At 34.1% G+C, this 26699-nt stretch overlaps 1 protein-coding gene across 11 annotated transcripts; it reads right to left on the reverse strand.

The window, feature by feature from the left end:
• Window positions 1-1535: 1535 nt before the first annotated feature.
• Window positions 1536-15354, reverse strand: LOC147391337 (uncharacterized). Of its 11 annotated transcripts, none has more exons than XM_086460147.1 (8): window positions 15106-15354; window positions 14592-14783; window positions 14437-14512; window positions 14240-14311; window positions 11420-11472; window positions 7042-11337; window positions 6059-6175; window positions 1538-3173 (listed from the first exon to the last, which is right to left on the reverse strand). In XM_086460147.1, the coding sequence occupies exons 2-6, from the start codon at window positions 14649-14651 to the stop codon at window positions 11329-11331; spliced, it is 270 nt and encodes an 89-aa protein (XP_086316273.1). In that variant the 5' UTR covers window positions 14652-14783; window positions 15106-15354; the 3' UTR covers window positions 1538-3173; window positions 6059-6175; window positions 7042-11328. The 11 variants fall into 11 exon arrangements, 6 of the variants coding, with proteins under 6 accessions (XP_086316271.1, XP_086316270.1, XP_086316274.1 ...); XR_015183293.1 differs by having other exon boundaries at window positions 1539-3173; window positions 14240-14292; XM_086460145.1 differs by lacking the exon at window positions 11420-11472 and having other exon boundaries at window positions 1536-3173; window positions 10746-10879; window positions 14240-14292.
• Between the last annotated feature and the right edge of the window lie 11345 nt (window positions 15355-26699).

Consider the following 26699-nt stretch of genomic DNA (forward strand, 5'->3'; position numbering starts at 1 on the left):
ATCACATATATCAATTTAATTTAGTATCATTTATTTTTTTCTTACTATCTTTTAAGAAGCATTAATTAATTAATAATTAAAAGGAAATAGAGGATGTTGTGCAAGATTGTCAAATATCACCAAGGCATCGTATCGTCAAATACCAATGAAAAATCATATTATTGATGGAAGAATCGAGTTACAAAAATGGTCATTGTGGATTTAATGATGACTAAAATGAGATAATGCACACTTTTTTGGACCGCAATCGAGCATTGGTGTTTCAAGAATCCACTAGAATTTTTAATTTTTTTTAACATCATGGACCAAATTCATCTATTATATTACTTCGAGATATGGGTTTCTGAAGTAGGAAAGGGTGTTTTGGGATTTAGGGGAGCACATTTGGTTTAAAGAAAACAAAGACATCAGGGAGGGATGGAGATTGGATCTTCTTTTCTTATTTACCAAGACCAAGAACAAAGCCGCAACATGTGGTTTTCTTAACTTTATGTAAATTGACTTGTACATTGAAATACCGATTTTACCTTTACCATAGATGCACATGCGTTCAACCCAAAAAAAAAAAAAAAATTATTTTGTGCTACAGGAACCTCGTTTGATTATTTGAATTAAAAAAAATATAAAAAAAAATTATGAAGGTTTAAGTTAATAAATAGGTTCCTATCCATAAATTTACAAAAATTACTAATTTTTTTTTTTATAAATAATATTTAAATTAAGTTTTTTTTAATAATTACCCCATGTAAATATAACACATGATTCCATAAATTTTCTAATATGAATGAGTGATTTTAATGTCAACTCGAAGATGCATTTGATGTTCTCGCCCAAGTTTTCCTGATCTAAATATGAATTTAAAAAAATATAAAAAAACAGAAAATATACCCCGAAGAAGAGAGAGAGAAGCCTTGTTGAAGATGAATGTATTGCGGACTCGATTAACATCAAACATTACTACCCTAGCTTAACATCAAATTGGAAGACAGAGGAAACACCGATTTGGGGGAGGGTGTAGTATGTTTCATTCAATCCATTAATGTTAAGGCAGGGTAGGCATGGCTGGTGCGACCGAGACTTCTTCAAGATTCAGAAGCGTTTCCTTCAAATGTTAAAGAAACCAAAGACTTCAAGGAGACAGCGAAAGAAAGAGATTGGGTTTTCTTTTCTTATTTACCAAGAAAACCTTTCTTATTCTGCACGAACAAAGTCCTAACGTGTAATCTTTTCAACTTTGTAAGTTGACTTTTTCAATGAAATACCGATTTTACCCTTACCTTTTCCAAGATAATTCTACGTCACGTATTCAATCCTAAAAATTATTTTATTTTCCCAGAAAAAAAAAATGTTAAATAATTTTATAAAAATTGTGCTACATTAACCTCAAGCTGGAACCTCATATTGCATTTCTTGAGGTGAAAGTGGATTTGAAAAAATAAATACTTTTTCACTCGTATCTTGATGAAAGTATCTATGCTTCCCATGCACTTTGACTTCAATGTCGATCTTTGAACTCAAAAATCGTACAACGAAAACTAGTGACCCAATTGGGGTACAAGTAGGTTCAATCCTTTTTTTGATTTGGTCAATTTCCAACAAAATAAAATAAAATCTCTTTGTAACAAGCTTTGTTGTTTGTGTGTTTATTTCTTCAGTGCCGAATGTTGTAATATTTATTTATTTGTGGGATTGAATGTATACAAGTTGTAAGTTATTGATACTTGTTTCAAAATGCACATTCACTTATGATTCATTGCCTAGTGGACAAATCACCTTCACCAACAAAAATTTCAAACTCTAGATGTTAAGTAGTTATACAACTTGAGATCTATTATTTTGAATGTCAAGGACGAACACATCAAACCCAAGTACCCACTTATGACGTATGTGCTTCGATATATATTGAGGTTTGAAGAATGATGTTGGTGCTTTGTTTTATTGTACGCATAAATTCGTGAATTTTTCCCATCATGGGCTTCGAGAAACAAATAACATGTAACAGCCCATCGAAAAAGCCCTGAAACTATGGCACCTGGCCCGCGGCTAAGGCTGCAAGTTGGGCGGCCTGGGTCAAGTTCAAATCCCGGACTCAACTCCATCGATGGGTGATTCTGGGCCAATTTATTTAGAACATTAGCTGAGCATGGGGATATAAAGAGAACAGAAGTATACTTGATCACAGAGAATAACTGTGTCAACCAAATCCTGATTTGCTAAAATCATCATGCCTACAAGCTAGATTCAAAGCATAAGCTCAAGCATAACCAGAATGACAAGGGATGGGAATCAACACAACAAACAAAACCCTCTACTGGAAATAGTAGATATATCACTACATACAGCTGGGCTTATGATTGCTTCAAACCAAGATCCAACAATTTGTATAAGATAAAGTTCATATCATCTATGGGACATCCTGGAAACAACTCTTACTTAACAACATTGAATGCCTCTCTTCAGTTGTTCTGCAAGCCTTTTTTCTTTTAGCCTTCCCAATACATCATCTCTGTTATAAGTTTGTAACGGACATCCGCGTCGCAAATGTCATAATTCCATACTTTTACATAAGAGTTTCTTTCCTCATCATCAATATTCTCTACCAATGGAAGTTGTAGATGGGATTCAAAGCTTCTCTCCAATACAACATCTTTGTCATAAGTTTTTTTAAGAATGTTTGAAAAATATAAACAGAAATTAGAATTTCATATTCAAAATGCAAATGGGTCTAAGCAATCATTTATTCTTTTATGTGCAAAGTATCCCAGTGCAGGTTTAAAACTCGTTGAACCATATCAAAGCATAAACATAATTGTAATACAATGCTAATATCAGATATAAAAACTAATATAAATAAATACATCAAAGAGAAGTCCCCATAACAAGCAATATCTTCCAATTTCTCCCCAAATTGATCATCATCACTTACTGTTTGTGGGTCCGTACAGATCCACCAAGAATGGGTGCCAATACCATTACGCTGTAAAGATATTGAAAAGGGCTCTACTAGAAGTTTCGGAACAAACCTTTGAAGAGGTCCATGAAGCACAAAGAACTTTTAGAACAACATTGTTACTTATAGATTGACAGTAAGTACTTACCAGTGCTGCTACTCGCATATCCAGCCCTCTCCTGGTCGTTGCTTGTTGTAAACATTCTGCCACATCGTTTCCAACCTGACAATCAAAATAAATATCAGGCATCTGACTATGGACTATATACAGTTGTTAAACTAAATATAAACGATTAACTACGAGGCCCAAAATTTTAACAAGTATCCATTTTAAACATTTGACAAGAATTGTTGAACAAAAGGGACAAGAATATTTAAGTTTACTAGACAAGCTTGTTCATATATTTATCCAAAATATTCAAATCATTCAACACATTGACCATCCCTGAGGTAAGCTTCGTTCAGTAGCAATGCTAATAGAGACCAAGAAATTGAAACGGCTCTTCTCGAAGGACAAGAACTAATAGAGAAACCCATATACTGCAAGATTCTTTTCTCAAGCACCGAACAATTATGTCTGAAATGCCCAACTGAGCTAAGCTCTAACAACCAAGAAAAGATCCTCTGAATTTCTCTATTGATTGAAGGTTGAGTCGTGCTTGGGGTGACACAGGATTTACTACGATTCTCACAATTCTAACGTGGAGATGCGTACATAACCGTAGATGATTTTTACTCATATCACGAGGAAACAAATCTATGGTTATGTGCACATCCCACGTCAGAATTGTGAGAATCGCAGCTGTGTCACCTCAACATTAGTGTTGAAGGTTTTATCCCTTCAAACAAGTACAGATTCCTAGCTGTCCAAAGTGACCATAAAATCACCCATTGAGCAGCATTCAACAAATAACCAAATTGAGTTATTGAAGACCTTCACCAACTGCAAATATTCTGGAAAGAATTCATTGGACCTGAACTATCCCTGAACGCAACATTGAAATAATTCCAAATCGAGCATGCAAAACGGCATTTGAAAAAACAAATGCTAAACATCTTAATTTTCATTTAATAAGGCATTAATACAAAACAAGAATAAATTCATGACTTACCTGCAGCAATCCATCTCTTTCTACTTACCAATCCTATTAGAAATCATTCTACAAAGAGAGCATTGTTCATGACATTTCATCCATCTTTGTCCCTTTTTTTGAAAAAATATGGGAAAATTTGACGAAGTGCCATGAACATGATCCATTTATAGCAATCTCTTGTTTATCGATTGGACCAATCTGCAACAATTAACTAGGAGATTCATTCCTACAAATAGATCACTATTCATTAATAGATTCTTCATCTGTTAAAGTTATTTTTGTTGATGGTTCTACGAAGCAGTTTTCTAAGGAAATCTCCACACATACAAGTAACGAGGATACGCTTCTCGGATGAAAATGAATAATCCACCTTGAGGCCATTTCCATTAGTAGGATCTAAGAGTGAATAGATATTTGGTCTAACTCTAACACCAACATTCCTTATAGAGATTCTTGCTAAAGATGGTTGCACAGGACTTTGTGTTGATGAGGTCAGTTCTGACGAACTAGATTGCCCATTCAATCAAAATTCTAATGAGCACTACACCCAACAATATATGTCTAGGGAGGTACAGATTTTGACCACAACCTCTAATTAAAGAATTGTAGCCCAGCTCATCAGTGATAATGGAGATCCAAGGTGCAACTCAAAAACACACCCAAACGAACTACGACAAACACATATCTGAATGCGAAATGGAAGGTGAGGGTCTATCTATACAGTTGAAGGAAAAACTCTACTTATCCAATGTGGGAAAACGATTTTTTTTTTTTTAAATTTCAAAGTTCCCACCAATAGATATTTCATTTAAGAGGCTATGGGTTTGAGTTTTTTCAAAAGCAAAACAACCCAGCACAATATAAGTTCCTGAAAGACGTTATTTATTTTACAAATAGTCCCATATGTACTATTTATGGTGATCGCTGTTCTGATTTTCCACCCTGGTTTCTTCTAAACCCTTGAGCTACTCTATCTGAATCATTGATATATATTCAACTGATGTGTGTTTGCCAAAGTATTATTTAAATAGATAAATTAAACAAATGACAGGGGATACAGAAGTACTAAAATAAATTATTGACCCTTATCTGATACTTTTTCTTATTTTAAGAGAATTGATCTCCACAACAACCCATACTTTGAACTGGTCAAGAGATAAAAAGATTATTCACCACTTAAGACTCCTTAATAATTTTCCCCAACACTTAAACTAATCTCATTATAAAGTTTCACAAATTTCTTAACTAAAGAAAAAATTTCTTAACCAATCAAGAGCTCTTTAATATCACTTTTGAAAAGCTTTAGCTTGGCTGCAATCCTTGTCTTGCATAGATTAAAGGCAAAGTGCATCGAGCAAGATTGTTAAAGTAGTAATAGTGTAAGATCACCCATAGGCATGTTCATGCACCACATATAAGTGTGTAGGTATCAATGGCCACCAGCAATTTTCTTAAACATTAGATAGGATGGTCTTCCATGGATTCTCCTTATCAAGATATGAAATCGATGAATTCTATAGGGCACGACGCACAATTAAGTATAACAAGGTTTTTAATAAGTAACAACCAAACATTTGGTAGGCATAGGTGAAATGTCTGAAGCATAGCTCAATAAATGTACCTGTAAATGTGTAAACTTTTACACATGTATAAACAAACATTTTGACAAACTTGGATCAAATGTATAAACAAACTTTGAATTGGCTTTTCATTATACATAAACAATCAACCAAAAACAAGAGGTTGAAAACTATAAATAAGTCAGCTGCAAATGAACACATACATTACACAAAATGGAGATTATATCAGCATCCACATGTCAAATTAATAATTCGTTCAAATTATGAGATAAACTACTGATAGTATAAGTATTCCAGCCTTGACATACATGAATGATGCCTTGGGAAGAAAAAAGAACAACAGGCGTATAGCTCTGGGGACCTTGCATGCTTGTATGCATACACTAGCAAGTCCAGAGACAAAAAAAAAATGGAAATCAAAGAAAAGCAAGCACCTGACACATTGGTAGACCCAAAATGTTCAGTGGGACCAATCCTGCATCATGCCTGTCTCGTGGGTGATGATATTTACATGCTGCTCCAAATTTGCAAGTTCCTGTCTTTAGGAAATACTGCAAATATGAAAGGCAGACAAGCAGTGATTACAAAAATTCTACTTCACAAGAAATATTCATATTTTTAACTAAAGAGAATTTATAAGCAAATAGTTACACATCATCTGGTTTAAATAAAGCCTTTGATCTTAGATTTAGCTCCATATATGATACATATATAAATTACTAGATCTTTTGTTAGATAAATATATAACCTCTCATATAATAACTTCAGAAAATCTTGGGATCTCAGATTTTAACCCATATAATATAAGATTCCTACTGGTTGTATATATACAATTCATGCATTCAGACAAGTTCTCATTGATTTAATCCCTAAAGTAAAAAACGAATAATAATAATAATGATTTAAACAATAAAGGAAAATGGAAGACTTGTATTTTGTTGTTGACATGCATTAAAAGTCGTCTAAAAACACCTAAATTTCCAAGATTCCAATTCTCCAACAGAAGAACTACAATCAATCAATCAAACTATCCAATTATTGCAAACGAGAAACTCAATTTTAGATAAGGACACACAGTGTTCCCTCAATTTCTTACTGATTTTCTTTTAATAAATGAGGAGTATGATATCTTACGCTAAACAAATTAAAAATTCTACTTAATATTTTTTTAAACATTTGAGATATCTATATGAATCAAAACCAACAACTATAGCATTGAAATAAAATTCACAGCTTGAAAGAAACTAAAATTAAGTCGAGGTCCCCACACAAATAATGAATCTCTGAAGCTGAAAGATGTTGAAATTATGACGAAAATATTAGATAAAAACCCTAAATCTTCAATCCAAATCCGAAGATATTGGATAAAAAACCCTAATACAATCTATATAAAGAAAAGAGGGATTAGAGAGAATACCTAGCCTGAAGTCGCGATGATTCCTGATTTGTCACATGAGGTGATGTAGCAGGTAACTGTGCCCTTGTGACCAATGTGATCGAGATATGAAAGATCATTTTGAGATATCAGAGACAGGTTGAAAGATCAAATAGGAGGGGAGATGAGATCTATCAGAATTCACCATGAAAAGGTCATTTGGCCCGATTTCACATAAAAGTTGCAGAAAAGGAAAGATCGCCATAGCCGATGAAAAGAGAAAAACATGAAGGAGAACACGTCTAGCTATGGATCCATGAAGAATTTGAGATTTCAAGAATTTTAAAGCCATGATTCCTCTTTTATGTTACTCAAAATCTCATAAATTTTAGATCTTTCAATGTGCTGGGGGAGAGTGATCGAATGTTACCTCGATTTAAACCATAGATCGTAGAGATTACGAATTTTTGTAGAAAAATCAGATTTTTTTAAAAGAAATGAAATCAAACTGGGTTACCTCAGTATCGGAAAGAGATTAACGAATACAAAACCTGGATGAGGTGTGATTTCCACCCATGAAAGCCTATTACAGCAACTAACTCCCTTTCATGTCGCATGGACAGCCCTGTGTTGCATACAATAAGAGAGGCATCTGTAGATGGCGTCTCACTACCCCAATTTAGCATATGGGAGGACTTAAAAAGGGAAAATTCCAATGAACCATACATGGTGGAGCGACATAGAAGGCTGAAAGAGCAGCCCAATAGTTGCAAGCAATTTTCTACTCGTGAAGGGTTATTGATCTTCAAGGGCAGAGTAGTGATCGCACCCAACTCCCCTCTCAAACAACTATTATTGAAGGAATTTTATGATTCTAAACTAGCTGGGCATTCGGGAGTATTACGCACCATTAAGAGATTGTCCCAAAATTTCTACTAGGAATCCATGAAGAAGAATATACACGACTATGGTAGAGCGTGATGTATGCCGATGAAACAAATATGATGCAAAATCTCCGACGGGTCTTCTTAAACCTTTGCCCATTCCCACTCAGGTATAGGAAGACATTAGCTTGGTTTTATTGATGGATTACCTATGTCCGTAGGAAGAAAAAATTCTATCTTGGTGGTAGTTTACTGTTTAACAAAGTATGCATTTTTTTTTTTCATTGAGACATCCATACTCAGCTAAAAAAATTGCAGAAGTCTTTGCCACTGGTATTATGAAGCTCCATGGGGCTCCTCGGTCATTGTCAATGATAGGGAGCCAATTTCATCAGTTCTTTTTGGCGAGAACTTTTTAAATTACAGGGAACAAAGTTGAAAACTAGCTGGACATATCACCCTCAAACGAATAGTCAAACGGAAGTAATAAACCGTTGCCTGGAACAATACCTTAGGAGTTTCACAAATCAGCATCCTAAACAATAGGAGTCATTTTTAGCAAGGGTAGAGTACTGGTATAACACCACATATCATCGAACCACAGGAACCACCCCATTTTAGGCACTTTATGGGCGGCCACCACCGTGTTTGGTAAATTATTTGAGTGGGGCATCTCCTATCAACGAGGTGGATCAGACTGTACATGTCCGTGATGACGTATTACACAACCTCAAACTTCACCTACATCATGCAAATAATCAGATGAAATAATATGCGGATGCTAAGCGTAGGGAGCTGCAACTTCACGTAAGTGAATGGGTTTATCTTAAGCATCATCCATACATGCAAGGTACCATACTTCGATGAGCTTATTGGAAGCTGGCCAACAAGTATTTCAGACCCTTTCAGATCATTGAAGTGGTGGGTCTTGCAGCATATTGACTATCATTACCTGCGGTGTTAAGAGTCCATCCAGTTTTTCATGTGTCCTTGCTAAATAAAAAATAGGTGATTATGTGACTATCTCGCCAGTAGTGCCATCATTCTCGAAAAATAACAGTCCTCTTATTAAGCCCTTACATCTCTTAGATTTTTGATGGACTAAGCTTGGTGCCAAGTTTGTTTTCTGAAGCATTGGTGCAATGGAAATTCCTACCTCCTGAGGAAGCTATATGGGAAGAGACAGAACAACTTCAACAACAATTTCCATTGATCAAACCTTGCGGACAAGGTTCCTCTTCAAGGAGGGGCGAATGATGGCACACCAATGCCACGTAAGTCTACAAGGCCAACGCAACCTAATCCCAAATACATGATCATTGAAGCTACAGATGTGAAGAAAGAATTAAAAAAGGATTCTATAATCCAAAGAAGTGACTAAGAAGTCATCATGGCTAGTAGGAAAGTCCTGGACTCCTAGTCAAAGTCCTAATAATAGTTGGGGTCAGAGTTGTCTTTCTATTTTGGTATTGTTGTTGTCGTTAGTTTCAATCCTATTACGAGTTGTAGTAGAACTAAAATCTAGGGTCTTCCAATTACATTTGGTAGTAGTAGAACAAGTATTACAAATAGGTGCTTTGTGTAAGGGACAATCATTGAATAATTATTAAGCGTTTGTGGTTTCTTTCCAGCCCCAATTGCAATATTGTGGTCTCTCATACCCGAAAGGAGCTATTGTTTCTAGCATATTTTTATTCCTTGTTGTGGGTATCTATCATGGTGTACCTAAAGAACTAGGCAAGGAGGTTCGATTGAAGGACAAGGTAAGCACCTTATCCCTCCCATCCAAAGATGCTTACCATTATTGGCCATAGGTGAAGTAAGAAACTCAATTTTTGGATTCTGAAGATAGAGGGATTATAAAGAGAATTTTTAAAAAATCTACTACGATTTAGTTTTGAAAAATATAGAAATGACGTCAATGAGCAAGCCACTAGTATAAGTAGGTGCTTGCTGGAATTTTTTGTGGGATTGGGACTTTGGTGGAAATCTACTTGGATTTTATCATTTTGAGCCCTCAAGCACTATTAGAGACTTATGTGCTCACTCGGGAGAATCGTTTTGTTGGTTCAGTCTTTAGGAGGCATCCATGAATAGGACACCACCATTGAAAGACTAGAGACTTTTTATACCTGCTTTGTATCCTCTTTGGGACTATTTTTTTATTGGCCAAGAAAGTACTAATATAAATCTATGGTGATCCACACCTTAGCTCATAATCTTTTAGAAAGTAGCGTGTGCATGATGTGTATGCATGAATGCAGACAAGGTGTATCTTGGATTGCAGTTGACTAAGTACGCGCTCCTCGGTGGTGACATAGTCATATGGGGACCCTCACGTTGTTGAACTCTACCGTGAAACAATCGAATCGCTTGGGGTTAAAATATCTATCCCGAAACCTTTGATATCAGAGTAACGTGGTCTTGAATTCGAAAATCAATTACTAATGAAAAATAAAACAAAAGGTCATGTTTGATGTTGTTTCATTCATAATAAAGCAATCCGAAAAATAAATCTAAGTATGCAAACTTTATTCCACGGACTCCTATTGATCAGTTTATACAAACGAGATGCATTAAGGGAATAAATGCAACAATAACAATCAGACCCTATATCAATAACATGTTCAGCAACAGTTGTTATCCATGAAAGGCTTCCTGTTATTGTAAATTTGTGCCCTTTATGTAAATCCATATCTTGCAAGGAGCCGGACTTAGTCCCTAAGATCTCAAGAGTCAGTGAACCAATATATGAAAAGGCAAACAGCCCCTTGAACTTTAGGGAAGGAACCAGTGAGAATGTAAGGATGATATTCAAACTTGTCAAGGCAATGCCATGCAGGTTCAATGCAGAAATCTCACTTATATCTGGTGATAGACATGGCTTGCCCACTATAATTAGAAGAACGTAAATTCTCTCAAACCATTTCCCTGTGATAACATCTCTCCATGGGCCTTCAAACTCATGTTGCACATATTTGCTATGTTTCCCAAGTCTAAGAAAGATATAGAACGCATCATCAAGCAGTCAAAATTTGCAGTTCAAGTGTTTAAGATATAGACTATTATGATACAAAAATTGACACTCTAAACAATAAAGAAAACAATGGACAAGCAGAATAAGTAGAATTATATGTGGCTTAAAATTGTGTGCTGTTTCAGAATGTTTCAGGAGAACATCTGGTTCAGCCGAAACCAGACCATTGAATGTTTTGGGAATATTTCAAAATGTCTTGGAATTTCAGTTTTTTCCACGACCGAAGAATTACCTCAAAACAAGATTTAAACATTTGTTATATGATCTTAAGAGAACATATACATAATTGCAAGGAGTGGAAGGAATGTATTAGGGTGCAGTAGTTGAGAAGTGGAATCCGAAATATGTTTAGAAGTCAAGGAATTCAACTCTTGTCCATTAGGGGTGTGTTTGGGAATCCAACATCCATCAGAGAAACTGACATTAAAATGGAGAAACGAGAAAGAGTTAGATATATTCTAACTTCTATATCATGACATTCCTAAAACTTCATACTTGCCTCCAAGTAAAAGACAAGCTTACTCATCATCCATGAAGTATTTGTAGAATTACCTACAGTATGAATCAACCAAATATACCAAACTCATTACCATGGCTAAGTAATAACAAGTTTAAAATCCAAACATCTATACAACATACCTATTGTTGTTAATAAGGTCAATGAAAATAGAAATCATCATCACATCTAATAACAAGGAAATTATAAAGGTACCCCACAAATTAAGAAAGGCAAGTCACATAGCTGAACTAGTCTTATATAGGTTTACAGTTTTGGAATGTGCTGATTTTGGGTGAGGATGATCTTTATGATAAGTAGATCATTCTCACCAAAAACCAGCCCATTCCGAAAATTCTAACCCCGTCAAAACAAGTTAAAGAATCTTATTGGGATTTTGCACTTATTAACAAAAATGCATGTAACAAATTGAATATTGGAAAGTATCTAACTGAAATTCAAATTGCAACGGGCTTATCAAATTACAACTAATTTCCAAAACTAACAACTAATTCCTTAATTGAATTTCAAGCTCAGTTTTGTATCAAACTGACAATTTTCTAAAATTTTGCAGGTCAGATTCATGTGAGCCAGAATCTTCTTATTGCATATTACAATACATAAAAACATGATTTTGTGTATGACAATACAGCATATTACAATACATTTAGTAATATTTGGATACTCTTCATTTGCAAACAGTGACAGCCCTTTCCATTTACTTAGTTAATCAGACCCTCAACCCCCCAAAAATATAACTCAAATTCAACAAATACCAAACCTCTCTCCTACTTCTAGAACTGTTGCTACTAGCAAAGCATTCCAACTATTATGTTGAGTTATTCTCCTTGTGTGTTGTTGGTGACAGAGCTTTACTATTAAATGTAATGTTCAGACCCCTCATTATGGTCATATTCGATGTGGGAAAGTAAGCCCTTGACATCTTGTCTCCCTACCTAAGAAGGTCATAGTTAAAAACAAACCGACTGACTAGCCCCCACAAAAACACCCCATTAATCTAATTGTCACATCCATGAATAACAGGTTAAGGGCATCCATTCCATACATTTTTTTATTGTCTAATGACGTGACAACTAAAATAGCTAGGATCATAAGACTTTGCCCACTAAAGAGATTTCCCTCCCTTTATATATGTGTGTGTGTGTGTATATATATAATTGATGTAGAATTCAATAAATGACAGCATATTTAGGACTTAGAAAGAAATCATTACATATAATTGCCTTCTATTTACTTAAACCGAGAAGAAGATTTACGTTAAAAGTAATTCCATACCTTTAAGCTTGTAAACTATCAAGTTAGCCTTCTCTTCAACGGTATTTGAGAAAGGATGCAATTATAAGCATTGTTATCATAAATAATAAAGCCAGTGGCAACAAATGTATCTACAAGCACATGCCAAGTGAACACTAATATTCTGCCAAGTGAACACTAATATTTTGACTTGTCGTTACTACCTCAGACAGTAAGGCACTTAAAGTTCGATTATTGTATCCCATTCTCCATAACTTTGAAAGTGTAGACAAATACCAATAATCCACTTTCTAGAGAAATTGTTTCTCAGCAAATGAGTAAACTTACACGCTTTTTGCCATTTATAACGTGATAAGAAATGGTAGGAAAATTCCTAATTTCACCAGTTGATTGAACATATACGACACCCAACAAATAAGATGGGTTACACTGATTTTATATAAGAAAGGAGCTTCCCACGGTAGGAAATGCAACGGAATAACATTTTTGGGTATTTTAGTGTAAAAGCATACTGTTTTACAAAATTAAATATTTAACATAATAATAACAAAATGAGTAAATATAACCATTTATTTTGGGATCTGTTCCCATGAGTTGATCAAATCCCCTTTTTTAAATCATGAACTAAAAAAATTAATACTTTTAGAGAAACATTTTCCTTACTAATATAGTAATATTTTAAGTCTTACTAGGGGTTGATTTGTTCAAATGGATTAACAATCCAACAACCCACCCCCAAAAAAAAAAAAAAAATTCACATTTTCTTTAGGATTTGGTCTAATGTTTTTAAAATTGATGGGTAGTGAACTTCCACTTAAGTCTCAAATTTAAAAATAAAATCTAACAGTGAAAAATAAATTTTTTTTTTTCAAAATTGATAGAATTTGTTATCTCTAACCCTGGAGCATCATATAATGTTTTTAGACTCCACAAAGTGAGCCCGATGAGATCCTTACTAACTTAGTAAGGCTAGTTGGACTCATACTTTTAGAGAGCTACTATTGGTACCCAACTTTAACTTATTACACCCCAATTTCCTAAATTATTTATCACACCGCAATTAAAGATTATAACACATTCTTCAAACATTACAAAGATTAATCCACATGTCACCATTGAGACCAAGATAATCTTTTACCTCCAAAATAAAATAGTACTCAGGCATATTTGTAGAGGAAAACTCATGGTCCATATAACATGAAAAAATGGAAAGAAAATAAAAAAATTCATAAATTGGGGAAGGAAGAAAGGGAAATGTACAGAACAGCCTACTTATAAGCACAAATGTTCCAACAAAGAAATATACTCCTTATCTTGAAATGAAAAATGTTAATGTTAGGATACACCTCCGATTTTTCTTCAAAAAACAGCACAGACTATCTTACAAATTATGTCAAAAACAACACGAAAAGGGAAAATCAGAACTCAAAGCATCGTACATTTTCACAGTAGACGATCAAACAGAAGCAAATAAAAAGCATTATATAAAAATAAATAAAAATGAAAAATAGAAGAAGAAAGGGTTTTAGAAGAGGGGCGACAACTTACATGATATATATAGAGAGAACACTAGAACGAAGAAGTATAGGAGATTTGGTTCTCTGGGATCAACCAAATACTCTAAATCAAATTTTTTGAAAAATAAAAAGATAAATTCGAATCAGCGTTGTACCCTAATGATAAATAAAAAATTCAAAACCAATTGTATTGCAAGGAATTGATACAGAGAAGAGGAAAAAAAATACCTGTTCCAACTCTTGACAGATTTTGGTTTTGAACCAAAACCCTCTTCTTTTTTTCTTCTTCATCTTCTTCTTCAACCTTCAGGGTTTTTTAGACAATAATTTAATTAGAAAAAAAAAAAAACAGAGAGAATAGTTAAAAACAGAACGAAATATACCAAAGAAATTGTTGTCTTAGAGGTCGGAAAGAACGATCCAGACGATCTTGTAGTAGGCATTGTTTGGGGTTGGAAAGAGAAATCAGAGGAGTTTCTGTATTCTTTCTTGATACCTTGTTGGAAATGACCAGAATTACCCCTCCAATTGAATGCTTGAACAGGAAATTATCCAGTAATTGGAGATGGTAGAATCTAAAATTATAGAATTAAGAAAACAAATGAAAAGCAACCCCATTAATCCAATTATATAAAGAATGAAATCAGACGGATTTTGTACATATTTGGTTTTGTTTATCGATTTTACATATATATGGTGAGAATTATGCATATCCATCACACATGTATATCTTCTTTTTATCTTTTCTTTTTCCTCCCTTCCTAAGGTTTTACAACAAACACCCGTACAGCTAAGCAAGACATGTCAGATAATTATTAAGGTGAACGTTAATGGTTAGTTAATCTGTTCCTGATCTAAATATGAACGTCAAAAAAAAGAAAAAAACAGAAAATATACCCGAAGAAGAGAGAGAGAAGCCTTGTTGAAGATGAATGTATTGCGGACTCGATTCACATCAAACATTACTACCCTAGCTTAACATCAAATTGGAAGACAGAGGAAACACCGATTTGGGGGAGGGTGGAGTGCGTTTCATTCAATCCATAAATGTTAAGGCAGGGTAGGAATGGCTGGTGCGACCGAGACTTCTTGAAGATCCAGAAGCTTTTCCTTCGAATGTTAAAGAAACCAAAGACTTCAAGGCGAGAGCGAATGAGAGAGATTGGGTTTTCTTTTCTTATTTACCAAGAAAACCTTTCTTATTCAGCAAGAACGAAGCCGTAACAAGTTGTCTTTTTCAACTTTGATAAGTTGACTTTTACAATGAAATACCGATTCTACCCTTATCACAGAGCAAATGTGGTATTGAAATTCTTAGGTTTCCAAGATAATTCTAAGTTAGTGCTTAGAGTCCCGGAGTACGACGCGTTCAAGCACAAAAATTATTTTATTTTCGCAGAAAAAAATGTTAAATAATTTTATAAAAGTTGTGGTAGTGAGAGAGATTGGGTTTTCTTGATGTGAAAGTGGATATGAACTGTATATATTTTTTCACTCGTATCATGATGAAAAGTGTTTATACTTCCCATACACTTTCACGTCAAGAAGTGCGATATGAGGTTCCAGCCTGAGGTTATTTCAACATTATCCTTTTTTATAAAATTACAAAAATGGAGTGCTAGTTTCCCTTTTATTGAAATCGATTAGAGTAGGGTCTAACATGGAACCAAATTGATAGGAATTGGAACCATTAGGTTCTGTCCAATGGATACTCAAAATAGACTTATTTTGTCATATTTTTTATAATATAGATGCTTTAAAGTATTCTTCTATTTCAAAATTAATGCATGTCAATTAAAGTTCTTCAATTTTTCATGTAAATTGTAGATTGAAATTTAAAATGGAGTCGTGCTGGGGTGACACAGGATTTACTGTGATTCTCACAATTTTGACGTGGACATGCATACATAACCGTAGATGATTTTTTACTCTTATCGTGAGGAAACACATATATGGTTATGTGCACATCCCACGTTAGACTTGTGAGAATCGCAATAAATAATTTTTGTCATTTTAGCATTTTCCTTTAAAATGAGCTATTTCTTCTAAATATTTATTACCTTTAAATAAGATAAGCTTTTATTTGGGCTTAGACCCATAATTTAGTTGGTTTAGCGTATTGCAAAACAATTTTGAGGCCTTGGTTTCAAATCCAACTTACCCATCAAAAGAAAAAGATGAAGTTTTATTTTTGAAAAAAAGCTTTAACATATATCTTTAGTTAACCAAAAATTATAACTACGTTAATAATTGTGGATAATATATTAATCTTTTGAAAGTAAAATAGTTTTATATTGATTTGAATATTTTTTTTTCTCATTCGATTTTTGATAATAAAAAACAATGGACACCTCTGTTTTTTGGCCGTTTTGGTTCTAATTCCATTTATTTTCTAACCAGACCTAAAACCGACAAGAACTGAAACATGCATTGAAAATTGAGAATTTTCAAAACCAATAGACTATTCATTTTAATAGAAAAAAATGGTAAATTCTTGTTTTTGGAAATTAAAACAGTTTTGTTAAAAGTGTAGACCAAATTTACTACTTTATAAAACATAATTTTCTTTTAACTATTTACACAAAGTTGTAATAGGAAAAGTATTTACTCTTCTATAAAATAGAATTTTGTTTTCCACATTAACCAAAATATTATAATTGTGAAAATAGTAATTTATAGTTTTAGAAATTAAAATGAATTATCTATTGTGTTTTGAATTTTTAAAATGTTCTCAACCTTTTTGAAAATTTTCCATATTGCCTAAAGACAACTTGCACTTGTATTTTATGAATTAATAAATATATATTAGGATCACATGGAACTAAAAATATTCCTTCGTAGGGATTATTAAAATTACTAAATTAAGATGAATGGATAAACATAACCCTGATCCATCCCATAGATCTACTTCGAAAAATAAATAGAGGTTCAACCACCTTAGATGAACCTCTTTGTTGATTTCTCCAAGAGGTTCAGAGTAATTGTCTGACTGCCTCTTAATTCATTAAAGGGTGAGGCATAATGTTCGATCATTTCTCAATTCAATGTAGGTTCAAACACAATGTTGATCTCATTCTCAATTCGCTAGAGGTTCAGACACAATGTCCAACACCCCTCTCAATTCACATGAGGCTCGACTACTGTGATCGATCCTTCTCTCAAACATTAAAGTGATTTGACTAAGTTTTATCTGCAACAATAGTTAATGTTATTGCTTATTCTTCTTTTTCTGCTCTTGCTTAATGACTGATGCTACTACTTCTTCTCCTTCTCATGTTCAACAGCTGATGTTACTACTTCTTTTCTTATTCTTGCTTAATAGTTGATGTTACTGCTTTTTCTCCTGCTCCTACTCAATAACTAATGTTATTGTAGACACCTAAATTTGGACAGGCCTTCCATGCAAAATGCAAAAGACCAAAAACTTGGAATGGACCATAAGGCCCAAACCTTCCAAAAATTTACTTATCTTTCCAATAAATAATCTAGGAACTCCTCTTTGCTTTGCCCATGGACTTAAAATCCAACCTTATACACACATAACCCACCACCAAGTCCATTAGACTCAAAATCCAACCATTATCCCAAGCCCCCATTACACTCAAAACTCAATTATTATTCTAAGTCCAAGTCTCAACTCAATAATCACAACCAATCACTAAGATCTATTGAATATTTTCAAAATAAAATAAGTATTTTGTGATTTTTTGGTTTGTTTTTCCTTAAGTTAGATTTTGAGGTTTTTTGTGTATATAAGGTTTAGTCCCACATCACTCACAAGTAAGAAACTGGTGTACCTTATAAGTAATAGCCAACATAGTTGTAGACACCCCATTTTTGCACTCGCCTGATTAATCAACTCATCAACCCGATCGTAATGATTCCCAATGATGGATGTGTATTCCATTGCTTTATTTTGTTACTAGATGTGTTTCAGAAATCCGGATGAGGTATCTCGAACTGACAAAATCTTAGAAATCACGCTACGCTAGGAAAATACGACTCCAGAAACATAGAAATCATCATCTTACAAATCAAAAAGAAGCTTCACGATAAAAATCACTAAAAATTGACCAAATTACCAAAATACCCCTAACATTAAAACAACCCTAGAGCTTACATTACGCTTAGAAAAACCCATTCAAACACATAAAACAACAAATCGGAACCAAATAAATCATTTCACCAATTTTAACAAAATTCGACAAAATTACGAAAATACCCCTCATAAAGTTCAGGACCATTTCATACAAAAAAACTTCATAAATGACAAAAACCAACATTCTCATTGAATTCCTTATGAAAAACTGATTCCAAAACATCCTGGAACATGGAAAAACGACTTAAAACGTAAAAAATCCTCTCCGATGGCAAAATGATAATTTCACAATTTTAAAAATTAAAGATTTTAAAATTAATAAATAAATCATTAAATAATGTAAAGTGAAACATTAATAAAATTAATTTTAAAATGTGAACAAAAAATCGATCAATCAGGCTTTCAGGCAAAATTGTTGAGGGTTCGCAAGATATCCATTTGAGGGTCCAAAGAATTAAAGATATAATAGAGAGGGGTTCTCCAAAAATTTAAAGTCAATCAAACAAGACTAAAGTCAAAATATTAAAGTCAATCAAATAAAACTAAAGTCAAAATTAAAGTCAATTAAGTAAGACTAAAGTCAAGTATTAAAGTCAATCTCATAAGACTAAAGTCAAAATCCTAAATCAAAACCCTAATCTAAACTAATCAAGTCAATCTCATAAGACTAAAGTCAAAACCCTAAATCAAAACCCTAATCTAAACTAATCAAGTCAATCTCCTAAGACTAAAGTCAAAACCATAAAGACTAAGTCCATCTCATGAGACCAAAGTCTAAACCCTAATTGAAACCCTAAAAAGAAACCCTAAAAAGAAACCCTAATCAAACCCTAATGCTTCTAAAAACTTTATAAATAGGAGCCTTCACACTCTATTTTCGTATCAAAGAAAAAACCCTAGAAAAAGTAGGTGAAGAAGCCTCCACAACCTCCCCAAAACCCTAATTTTGGAGCCCCAACTCCTTCCCTAACACCCCTACTCCAATTTTAGCCTAAAAAACACCTAGAAACCTTTCAAAAACACCTCAAAAATCCACAACAAATTCAAAGCATCCAGATCCAAGAAGGAGATACTTTACCTCGGAGATCAGAAATCAGATCCGGAGATAGAACGAAGTAAGGAATACGGTACAAGGAGCCGTTTTCACCAGATCTGAGGGAATAGCACTTTTGCAGATCGAAGGTAAGTTTTTTTTATTTTTTAATCTAGGTTTGTCATTAGCGATGTAGATTTATTTAGGATAAGTAGAGACCGGCAATGGCCGGGTGGGGTTGGTGCCTAACACCTTCCAACCCCGTAACATGATCCCCGGATTCAGATTTTCTGTAGTAGATTAGTTTTTATCCATTTTAGAGTCAGTTTGGTTCCTAGACCACAATAACTATGTGGCGACTCACAAAACTCAAGGGTCAAAAGCGGATCCACGCACCCCGCGGATCGAGGGCGCTTTCAATAGTTAGTTGTATTTGTGTCACACCTTTAAGCTTTGATCCTGTGCTTTGAGGTGGTGGGAAGCACCACTCGCGCACACGCACATGTGACATGCGAAAAGGCGATTGGGCATTTAGGGTGCATTGGTCGCTTTGAGGGACACTTTGCACTTCGCGTGTATGCATCGTCGCGAGGAGTTGGGGAGCCTTAAATTTTTCGAGATACGAAACCATCTAACGGTTGTGGTTGATCCGTCACATGTGATGGATCGGGTGCGATCAGCACCGCACGATCAAGTTAGTATCCGATCGAGAATCAATCGGATACGATGGATCGAAATAATACTGGAACAAGAACGATCCGATGCGTTGGATCAAGGTAGTATCTGATCAGAAAGATCAGGTGCGATAGATCAATATAGTACCTAATCAGAACGATCAGATGCGTTGATTCATGATTGTACCTGATAAAAAATGATCAAATGTGATGATTCATGATTGTACCTAATCAGAATCGATCAGGTGTGTTGGTTCATGATTGGTATCCGATCAGGAAAGATCGGATCCGTTAGATCAAATGGCAATTGATCGGACGAGATCAGAGTCACTAGCTTGAACAGATTTAACTAAAAGGTGTTAGTTAAAAGGCATGAGACACATACCTTTGATAGGGTGCAATCTGAATCGTTAGATATCATATAAGACACAATCTAATGGCTACTATATTAAGAGACATTAAATCATGACTCTTGGTCAACAGACACAAAAATAGCTATAAAAAGCCAATCAAAATTCAGATTTCTTCACTGAAAAATTCTGTATTCTCCTCTTTCTAAGCTTAAGATCTAGGCATCATCAGTTTCTTAATTTTCTGAGTGTTTTAGGCTAAATCAAATCGTACATAATCTGATTTAGTAAATTGAGTGTAAGGCTTCTTTGTATCTTGAAGGCATTTGTTCATCGATCCCTTGTGTAATTTGGTTTAACCAGTAGGGGAGAATATTTGTCTAAAAGAGATCGAATCTTTTCAAGCCTAGAAGTTATTTTTCTTCATCGAATTACTCCCAATAATTTTCCAACAGTTTTAGACAAATATCCTCTTATTTGATTGAGACTTCGACATTTCATTCTCTCCAAATGATGAATCAAGACATGTTTCGTCTTGACCGATTTGATAGACAACACTTTACTAGATCGCAACAAAAAGTGTTATTCTTTCTCACTACATTGAACATAGCCTACGTTCTAGATAATGATTTAGAACTCATTCCTGAGGCTACTCCAGAAGACAGTACGGAATTGAAAGAAAGGCGTAAGAAACAAAAGGCGGATGATTTTCTGTGCAAAAACTACATTCTTAATGCTCTCTCTAATTCGATTTACGATATCTACCGTACGGTCAACTCAGCCAAAGATCTCTAAAAAGTCCTGGAAAACAAATACAAAATAGAAGAGGCAAGTAATTAAAAATTTCTTATTAGTAATTATTTTGAGTTTAAGATGTCCAACAACAAATCGGTTCTGTCACAAGTACATGAACTTCAATTAATCGTTGGGGATCTTAAGATTTTCGGAATCGATCTTCCAGAAGATTTTCAAGTGGGAGTTATCATATCAAAGCTTCCTCAATCCTGGAAAAGTTACAAGAAGAAAATGAAGCATGAGAAGAAGAAGTATACTTTGGAATCTCTACAACGTCACCTTAGTATAGAAGAAGATGTTCGTAATAGAGAACATAAAGATGAAGAAATAGAGAAAACTAAAGTTAACTTGATTGAGGGTGATAAGCCTAAGAAAGTTGATTTTAAGTTAAAACCTAAGAAAACTTCCTCCTTTAAGAAGAAATCTGATAAAAATAAGAAGAAAAACAACAAGTATTTTTATTGTAATAAGCCTGGTCATTATGCACGAGAATGCCAACATCGAAAGAAGGAATTCAAGAAAGAAGCAAATACCGTAGTGATAGAGGAACCAATGGTTGCAACAATTTCCCATACTTGTTCACTTGCAAATGTTGTGTCAAACAAAAGTGGTTGGTGGGTTGATACTAGAGCAACAGATCACTTCTGTAATGATAGAATTCTCTACACAAGATATGAACCTTGTGGTGAAGGTACAAAAGTAAAAATGGCAAACGGATCTCTTTTCAACATTCTCAGAGTTGGGACTGTAGGTCTTAGATTCATTTATGGGAAAACTGTACTTATTTTCAATGTTTTCTATGTTCCAGAACTCTCTAAGAATCTCGTGTCAGGAGACCTGCTTAATAAATCAGATTTCAAGCTTGTGTATGAATCGGATCGACTTACCTTGTCCAAGAACAATGAATTTGTGAGACATGGTTATTCTTGTAATGGCATAATACGCCTAAATTTAGATAACGAAATTTCTTCTGTTTTGTATATTGTTGATTCATTATGTTTGTGACATGGTAAATTAGGACACGTTAATTATGATTCAATTAAATGCATGATTAATCTAGGACTTATTCCTAAGTGTAACTTAGAGAATATTTATAAATGTCAAACCTGTGTTTAATCTAAGATAACTAGAAAATCCTTTAAATCCATTAAAAAAACTTCTACTATCTTAGAGCTTATTCATAGTGATGTATGCGATCTTAATAGTAAAACACGTGGAGGCAACAAATATACCTTCATTGATGATTACTCAAAGTACGCATATATTTATTTAATAAAAACTAAAGATGAAGTTTTTGAGAAATTTTAAATCTTTAAGGCAGAAGTTGAAAATCAACTTAACCATAAAATTAAGATTCTATGTTCTGATAGGGGTGGTGAATACTATCCAAATGAGTTCATTAACTTTTGTGAAACTCATGGCATTATTCATCAAGTTACGGCTCCTTACACGCTGCAACAAAATGGAGTTGCAGAAAGAAAGAATATAACCTTAATTGAAATGGTAAATACTATGATTATTAGTTCAGGATTATCTTACTCGTTAGTGGGTGAAGCAATTATTTCTATTTGTTATATTTTGAATAGAGTTCCAACAAAGAAAATAATGTTACCCCTTATGAACTTTGGTTCAAAAGGAAGTCTAATCTTAATCGTCTTAAAGTGTAGGGGTGTCTTGTCTATGTAAGAAAATCCAGTCCTAAGAGACCAAAGTTAGGAGTTAGAACCTACAAATGTGTGTTTATTCGTTATTATTAGATTAACCTAACTTATCATTTTCTAGATCTGAAAATTGATGATATCATTGAATCTGTAGATGAAGAATTTTTTGAGGATTTAACTAAGTCAAGTTCTCATAATCCAATTTCTGAAAATTCTATTCCTAAACAGATTCATAAATCTGTTCAAGATAACACTAGTGGTGACTTAGGTTCTAATCAACAAGATTCTAAACCTAGGAAATGTAAGAGAGCTAGAGTTGAACGCACATTTGGACCTGACTTTCTGGTATATCTTGTTGAAGGAGATAAATATGAAGTCAAGAATATTGCTAGGTTCTTATTAAATGTAGAAAGAGATGAAGCCTCTACATTTTCTGAGGCTATGAACTCTAGAAATTCATTATTTTGGAAAGAAGCCATCAATGATGAGATGAATTCGATTATTTCTAATCAAACTTGGGTTCTCTCAGATTTACCCCCAGGTGCGAAATCTATAGGGTGTAAATGTATTTTTAAGAAGAAATTGAACGTAGATGGATCAATAAATAAGTTTAAAGCTAGATTAGTTGCTAAAGACTTTAAACAAAGACACGGGATAGACTATTTTGATATATATGCTCCAGTAGCTCGGATATCATCTATTCAACTACTTATTTCTATTGCTTCCATTCATAAAATGGTTATCCTTCAAATGGATGTAAAAACAACTTTTCTAAATGGTGATTTAGAAGAAGAAATTTATATGGAGCAACCGGAAGGTTTTGTTAAACCTGGTCAAGAAAATAAAGTTTGCAAACTTATTAAATCTTTTTATGGTTTAAAGCAAGCTCCTCTTCAATGGTATGAGAAATTTAATAAAATAATCTTATCTCATGGTTTCAAAGTAAATGATGCTGCTTGCATTTACTACAAATTTGAAAATAATATTGGTGTCATTATTTGTCTCTATGTTGATGACATGTTAATATTTGGAACTAACATTGAATGTGTTGAAGAAACCAAAATGTTTCTATCTGCTAATTTTGATATGAAAGATTTAAGGGAGGCTGACGTAATACTAGGAATTAAAATCCTAAGGAAAAATAATGTAATGGTTTTGTCACAATCTCATTATATTGAGACAATTTTGAAGAAATATGGTCATTTTGATCATAAACCAGCCCCTACCCCTATGGATCCTAGTATCAAATTAATCAAAAACACTGGTCGTGCTAAAGCTCAATTAGAATTTTCCAGTGTTATTAGGAGTCTTATGTATGCTATGCATTGCACAAGACCTGACATTGCACACGTAGTAGGTGTATTGTGTCGTTTTACTAGTAATCCAAATACCGAGCATTGGAAGTTGTATCTAGAGTTTTAAGGTACTTGAAGGGGACTTTAGACTATGGACTACATTATCAAGGATATCCAAATGTACTTGAAGGGTACAGTGATGCAAGTTGGAATAATGTCAAGTCAAATTCAAAGTCTACAACTGGCTGGATCTTTACGTTAGGTGGAGTTGCTATTTCTTGGATATCTAAGAAGCAGACTTGTATTTCAGACTCTACCATGATATCAGAAATGATAGCATTGGCAGATTCATGTAAAGAGGCAGAGTGGCTTAGAAATCTATTAATGGATATACCATTATGGAAGAAACCCACTCCAGCTATAATGATCAACTGTGATAGCCAGACAATATTGTATAAAGTTAAAAGTAAAGCGAACAATGGAAAATCAAGGCACATAAGCCTTAAACACAATTTTGTGAGATAATTACTCAAAAATGAAGTAATTACAGTCGACTATGTGGAATCCAATAGGAATTTAGCGGATCTTTTAATTAAAGGACTTCCAAGAGATATGATATCTAGAACTTCTAAAGGAATGGGGCTAAGATCTATAAAATAAATCAATCACCTTTGATGGGAACCCAACCTTTGTCTTGAAATAGATAGATAAGGTTCAATGGGTACAAACAAGTCAAATAAGTGGTTTAGCATGACACTAGAACTAATTTACCCCACTTTCTAAATCTAGTGTTGGTTTCTGCAAGATAAAGGATGGATGCAAATCCTTAATAAGTTTTAAAATTTTAACTAGTGACTCGCAGAATCACTTCAAGTGAACTTACTTATATGAGTGAGGAAATCAGGCCATTTCTTATGAAAACTATACCGTTTCTAAAAACACTCATGAAAATAGGATATAGCGCATGGCCATTAATTTGCAAAGCAAATAGAACACTCAACCTCATGGAGAAAAGTATGTGTGAAGAATCTGACTCGTCTTTAAGGGTTCTTGGTTCAAAATACGTTCACCACAGCACCTTGAAAAATCTCTGAATATTTACACTAAGTGAAGGTTCAAATCCAAAAGATACCTCTCATCTATGTACTAGTCTATATGATGATGCCAAATTTTTTTGTAAACTGATGTAATCGTTTAATCGTTCTTTAATTGTAAGAACTACGGAAGTTTGACCCCTATTTGGGTATGTAGGCAGCCACTTAAGTAGTGCAGCTGTTTTAATATTATATTATATATATATATATATATATATTTCAATTATTTATATTTTGAAATAGTGAGGGATTTGTTGAATATTTTCAAAATAAAATAAGTATTTTGTGGTTTTTTAGTTTGTTTTTCCTTAAGTTAGATTTTGAGGTTTTTTGTGTATACAAGGTTTAGTCCCACATCGCTCACAAGTAAGAAAGTGGTGTACCTTATAAGTAATAGCTAACATAGTTAGTTGTATTTGTGTTACACCTTTAGGCTTTGATCCAATGCTTTGAGGTGGTGCGAAGCACCACCCGCGCACGTGCACGTCCGACCTGTGAAAGGGCTATTGAGCATTTAGAGCGCTTTGAGGAGCACTTATCACTTCGCGCGCACGCATCGTCGCGAGGAGCTAGGGAACCTTAAAATTTTTGGGATACGAAACCATCCAATGGTTGTGGTTGATCCGTCACATGTGATGGATCAGGTGCGATCAGCACTGCACGATCAAGTTAGTATCCGATCGGTTCCCAATTGGATACGATGGATCGAAATAATATCGGATCGAGAACGATCCGATGCGTTGGATCAAGGTAGTACCTGATCAGAACGATCAGGTGCGATGGATACTAATCAAAGCTCACTCCATTTAACTCACTTAACACTCAACTCAAATGGGTTGAAAGATCTAACTTATTTGGATTATAAACAATCCATTTACACCCTCTTCCACCACCCTCAATATATGCACACCTCTCGCAAACCTCACACCATTCTACCTTTTTTCACACTTTTATCCTATTTTACTCTTAAAAAGTACCTTCAAAATCCTATAAAACCCTTTGAACCTCCTTACTAAGTCTCAATTCCCTCAAAACTCTTAACTCCCTCAACTGTCAACTCCCGCTTCTCTTACTATTACAATACTCACATCCACCAATCACTAAAAGTTTTACACCTCTAACACATCAAGTGGAAATCAAAAAGAAAAATTAAAGAAGAATAAGGTAAGGTGTGGACAAAAAGAAAGAAAAATTATTCCTCATTTTCTCTCCCCCAACATTTCCCTCTTTTAATTCTCCTTTCTTTTCTTTTTTCATCTTTTACTAGAACAACCCTAGGATGTAGTGGATACTCTCCCCCACCTCTAGTAGATTGGGCTCCGGCTCGGTCGAAAAGATAGGATTTGAAAAATCTTTTTCAAAAATATTTTCTTTAAAAAATCTTTACACTAGTGCACACACTAAAAAAGGTTTTGAGACTAAGGCCTTTATCAATAAGGAAGTCTTTAATGGTTTAAATCGATATCAAAGTCCCTCACACTTAATGGCAC

Source organism: Akebia trifoliata, chromosome 11 (assembly GCF_017979445.1).
Source record: "Akebia trifoliata isolate Shusen 1 chromosome 11, ASM1797944v1, whole genome shotgun sequence".
NCBI classification, from domain to species: Eukaryota; Viridiplantae; Streptophyta; class Magnoliopsida; order Ranunculales; family Lardizabalaceae; genus Akebia; species Akebia trifoliata.